The following is a 5658-nucleotide window of genomic DNA, read 5'->3' as shown; positions in this document are numbered from 1 at the left end:
ACTTTTATTTAAAAATATGTATTTCAAAATTGCTTGCTTGATATTTTGAAGTTTACCAAGATGATTTTTCTTGATTGAATATCAATAAGATTTACTGTACACTTCCATACTGATCAACTCTCTCATACACTCAAAATAACTGATTACTTTTTTTAAAGACAAATATTCATCCATAATCCTGCATTCCATACTTTTGCGGAAAAATAATGATTATGTTAATTCAAACAGAGCCCTGTAATTGACCAGTATCCTCTGTTCATGGCTGTTTTCTGCCTTGCTCCTGGCATAAGCTTTGTGGCTCTGAATTGGTATGATTGAAAGAGTGTGAGTAGGCAGTCAAGCATTTAATGATGCCTTTTGAGTTCACAGCTATCACAAAAATCTACATATATAAAATGCTAAGGTGTGTCTGTTTGTCATATGATTGTTTTCAAACTACTAAGGATAGAACATTGATCTTGGTCTTAATCAAATGCATATTATCTGATCTGTTCTAATAATTAAAAAATAGGAATCAGTAATCTTGGCAAAAAATGACATGTGATCATCTGTTTATTAAGGCAAACTGATTGAGAAGCCAAGTAACATGGCAGGAAGAAAAAGAAGAGCAGCCACATCTGCTGAGCATCCAGCATATCACAGAAGTTGATTATGTGATGAAGAACACCATAGTAGGAGGAGTGAACAGTGAGCAGTAGAAAGAGCAGTGACATCTGATGAGCATCAAGTATATTGCAGAAGGAGAATGAATGACCAGATACAATAAAAAGACAAGATGCTGAAGCACACAGACAAGCAAGAAGTTATGCTGAATATAGCCCATTTATTGACAATTCCACAGTACACAGTGCACATATGTTCAGAATTCATAATCAATTATAAGTTTTGTGTTTGTTGATCATTGAACATTGACGTTTGCTACATGCAATTAAAGGACGACAAGGTGTAGTAGTGTGCTATGCAAAACATAGTGTTAGCCACCTTAAACATCATCTGAGTGGAAAGCAAATCACTGAAGTGACAAAGAATGACAAAAGAATAATAAGAAGATAAGATTCTGAACCACAACTAGGAAGTGCAGTAATCCTGAATATTCAGCAACTGAGCATCACACAAACAAGTGTGTAAAGTCCAGGATACACACTGCAAGAATGCACCAGAGACAGGCAATCAGGAAGATCATGAAATACTAGAAAGTTGTGGCCACATGAAAGCATTAACTTTACATCCTCAAACTGATGTTTCTTTACAAACCACAGCTGCTGGTGTTACACCAGTGATGTGATCAGTGTCAAGCTATATTTTTTTAATGTTGAAAACAAAAGAATATGTTGCCAAAATAGAAAAGTTCCACTTGCTTTAGATGTGCCACCAGAGATCATAAAATACATTATGACTTATACAGGAACAGAAAGTAAGGAACTATTTAAAAGACATGAGTAGTGTCAACAGCTACTTATCATTGACATTTTTTATTTGCATTTTATTTTAGGATTGTAGGTCCTTGTTACTACTTTAACTACTATTCCAGAGATAAAGGTAGGTTGTAAGTTTTCTTTCAATAGACTTCATCCATTTTATAGTAAATCATTTTAAATGAGTAATTCTGTTAGTATAATTTGCTATAGATTTTGTAATACATGGCCACTAATTTATTAGGTCAAAGTTCATTTATTGGATGTTATTTAAAGCTAAACATTAATACAGCAGGTTTGACCAGAGATAGCTCTGAGAACTACAAAAGCAATTAATGACATTTTCTCAGGAATTCTTAATAGCAGCATATAGTAAAAAATAATAATGATAATAATGACAGTCTGTTGAAATTCTTTATCCTATCTCATGCATTTACAAAGGATAAACTAGTAATGTGTTACACAGTTATATGCGTTACTTATGAGGAGTAAAATCTACCATGGCTGCTTTTTAAGAAATTAGGTAACAAAATGGGATATCAGCTAACACACTGGAATAGATGACAGTCTGGTAAAAATTTAAAACAAATACTGCAGTTCTACAATAACAGGTAATGCTTTACATTTACAGATTTTGCAGATGTGGCACTTCCTTATGTTTATGTTGCAATATAAGAGTCGTGATAATGTTTCATTTCATTTTTGGCTTTATTTTTTGTTTAAAGTATACCATGTAACTAAATACATTTCCAGGAACATTCAACTCATTGCTAATTGCACACATGACCTTATTTTTAGAAACATCCATCCATCCATTATCCAACCCACTGAATCTGAACACAGGGTCACGGGGGTCTGCTGGAGCCAATCCCAGCCAACACAGGGCACAAGGCAGGAACCAATCCCGGGCAAGGTGCCAGAACACACTAGGGCCAATTTAGAATTGCCAATCCACCTAACCTGCATGTCTTTGGACTGTGGGAGGAAACCGGAGCGCCCGGAGGAAACCCACGCAGACACGGGGAGAACATGCAAACTCCACGTAGGGAGGACCCGGGAAGCAAACCCAGGTCTCCCAACTGCGAGGCAGCAGCGCTACCCACTGTGCCACCATGCCGCCCTTTTAGAAACATCATCATTGTAAAGACTGAAACCAATATATTTCTGTTTAGATTTAGGACTTCAAATGCTTGACGTTACTTGGAAAGAAAGCAGCAAAATAGCCTTATATGAATACAGTTCATTAAAGTAACAAGCAATGTGAGGCAGGATATTCCCTGAAGAGATTTTTATATTAGTTAGATTTGAACCTCAGTTTCTTAGTTTGCACAGGTAATTGCACTTGTAAACTCAGCAGCAGACAACTTACAGGCTGCATATATAGCATTTTCACAATATGTACAGCAAGTGTGCAAAACAAAACATGCTGCCAAATTTACAAATTGCTTTTAAATATGAAAATTACAGTTTATGTAAATATTTATAACAAATTACAACATTTTGTGAGAAGAATGATACTCTATAATTTAACTTCAGTGGGCAAGAAGCTTATTAAGTATATTCATTTGAGAGAATAATAAGTCTTCTGAGAATACCAGGCCTTATAAATAGCATTGTTTGTACAAGCCTTAATTCAGATGTTATTATTTAGGTGTTATGCATCACACTGTATACTGGTAAGACAATAATGCAATTTATTACTTAAGAATAGCTTTCATTTTTAAACAAAGATTTGCTTTTTTGCAGTGAAACAAATCTAATCTTATGTTATTTAATAGTGAAGAAATCTAGTGGGGAAAATTCTAACATTCTTTAATTTAGAGTTTCTTATACACAGAATTTTGTATTACTGTTTAAATGTTACATTTTATTGGTTAATTTGAAACAATGATATTTATGTTCCATTTTACTTTGCAGAGCTGTGTTCCATATTTATCCATAATTATTGTCCTTATTTAAACTGGAGAAACAACAAACATGTCTACAGTGAACATCTCTTATGTACGACCCAAAGAATTTATTCTAATTGGATTTCCAGGAATGGAGAACTACCAGATTTGGATTTCTATTCCATTTTGTGCCATGTATGTTTTAGCTCTTGTAGCAAATGTCTTGATCATTTTTCTTGTGAAGGTTAATCACAACCTACATAATCCTATGTATGTTTTACTAGCAGCCTTGTCACTTGTGGATCTTGCTATGTGCAGTTTAGCCTTACCTAAGATTTTACAGATGTTTTGGTTTAATGACAGGACTATTGCTTTTGAAGCTTGCTTTATTCAGATGTTCTGTGTTCACTTCTTTTCAGCACTAGAATCTTCAATACTCGCTATTATGGCTTATGACAGATATGTTGCTTTATACAATCCCTTGCGTTATATGTCAATATTATCATACAGATTTTTAGCTCAAGTGTTTATATGTCTTCTTCTGAGAGATCTTATCCTAATGGGCTTAGTGCCAGTCTTTGCCTCCAGATTGCCTTTCTGTTCATCAAATGTCATACAACATTGTTACTGCGATCATATGGGTGTTGCAAAATTAGCGTGTACTGATATATCTATGAATAGTGCTCTAGGTCTTTTTGCAATATCTTCTATATTTGGATTGGATGTCATATTTATTATATTTAGTTATGTATTAATTATGAGAACTGTTGTAAAGATTGGCTCAAAAGATGCATTTCGCAAAGCAGTGAACACCTGCAGTTCTCATTTGTTTGTAATTTTGTATTTTTATACAACTTTACTCTTTAGTCTTCTAGTTTATCGAACTGGCATGAAGGTTCAGCCTCAAATTCATGTTATGTTTGCTATTTTATACCTTCTTGTGCCACCAGTCTTGAATCCACTTATTTACGCCATTAGAACCAAGGAAATCCGTCATGCACTTCTAAAAATTATTTTGAATAAAAAAATTATCCCAGTGAACAGCCAGCAACGTGTTAAAATATGTATTTGATAAATAAAGCTGACTTTTTAATTTTTGCTGTCCCCACCTTAATTAGAAAAGGCATAGTCTCCCTGTGACTCTGTGATGAAAAATTCAATTCAGTACATTAAAGATGAAATCAACTTTTAAATTTAAGTTAGATGATTCTTTTGCTATTCATTTATATTCCTTTTTCTTCCTTGCTTATCATACTGCAGGTCAGTGAGAGTTTATTCTAATGGATTTCAGGTTGGAAGTGGCTCAAGACAGAACACCAATCCATACTTATATTTTTTAACATTAAAATGTGGTTATTATGAAGAAATATCAACCTGACTACAAAACTGTTGGGATGTTGAGTGTAGTAACAGTTCCTGAAAAATTAATGCATTGATATTTTAAATTCGAAATATGCTTTCTGTTCTGGTCTAAAATGAAAAATCAGCCATCTACTGCAAAGTTACAGGAATTTATACAATTATGAAATGCTGACAGGCATATCACATATCCATCCATTCATCCATTATCCAATCCGCTATATCCTAACTACAGGGTCACGGGGGTCTGCTGGAGCCAAACCCATCCAACAAAGGGCGCAAGGCAGGAAAGAAACCCTGGGCAGGGCACCAGCCCACCGCAGAGTGACATATCACATATGCTTTTAAAATTAATACTTTAAATAAGTATTAATATTTAAATTCTAAATCTAACCTATAATCATTCTGCATAACTTCTTTTGTATTTTAATATATTGTTGTTATAATATTACATAACAATATCAATCTCACTAACCCATTGTATATTCCAATTCAGATTTGCATGGGGTGAAAAGTGGACAGAGCCCATTCATGCACAAACCCACACTCACAGTCACATTTACAAAGGAGCACATATGGAATCACCAGTTAACTTAATCTGCACGTCCTTGATGATATGAAAGGAAGACCAGAGTACCTGGACCAAAAAAACATGGACACACTGGTAGAACATGCAAATGCAACATGGGCAACAGGACTCTAAAATCTGTAAGGCTAAAATAAAATCCTCCATCCTCTATCCATTTATTATTATTATTATTATAATTATTATTAATACTGAATTATTGTACATATTTATTAGTATTAATTATAATAATAATATTTTGTCAAACTTAATTAGAGCCTTATGAAAAGCCTAGTTTATTTTCAAAAAATCTTTCCATTCATTTATACTGTTTCATTACATGATATTTATATTTGGTAAAATTACAACATTTTTATTATTTGTATTTATTTATTTTTTCTTATAACATATATAACAGTCATTAAAAAAA

General features: G+C 33.6%; 1 protein-coding gene across 1 annotated transcript; it reads left to right on the top strand.

Annotated features, from left to right (window-relative positions):
* The first annotated feature begins 3391 nt into the window (after positions 1 to 3391).
* Positions 3392 to 4965, top strand: LOC127527512 (olfactory receptor 52E4-like). The gene has a single exon (XM_051926558.1). It carries the CDS (start codon positions 3393 to 3395, stop codon positions 4374 to 4376), a length of 984 nt encoding a protein of 327 aa, XP_051782518.1. The 5' UTR covers position 3392; the 3' UTR covers positions 4377 to 4965.
* The last annotated feature ends 693 nt before the right edge of the window (positions 4966 to 5658 follow it).

Source organism: Erpetoichthys calabaricus, chromosome 4 (assembly GCF_900747795.2).
Source record: "Erpetoichthys calabaricus chromosome 4, fErpCal1.3, whole genome shotgun sequence".
Taxonomy (NCBI): domain Eukaryota; kingdom Metazoa; phylum Chordata; class Cladistia; order Polypteriformes; family Polypteridae; genus Erpetoichthys; species Erpetoichthys calabaricus.
The sequence above is the reverse complement of the archived record's forward strand: the minus strand, read 5'-3'. Positions and strand labels throughout refer to the sequence as shown.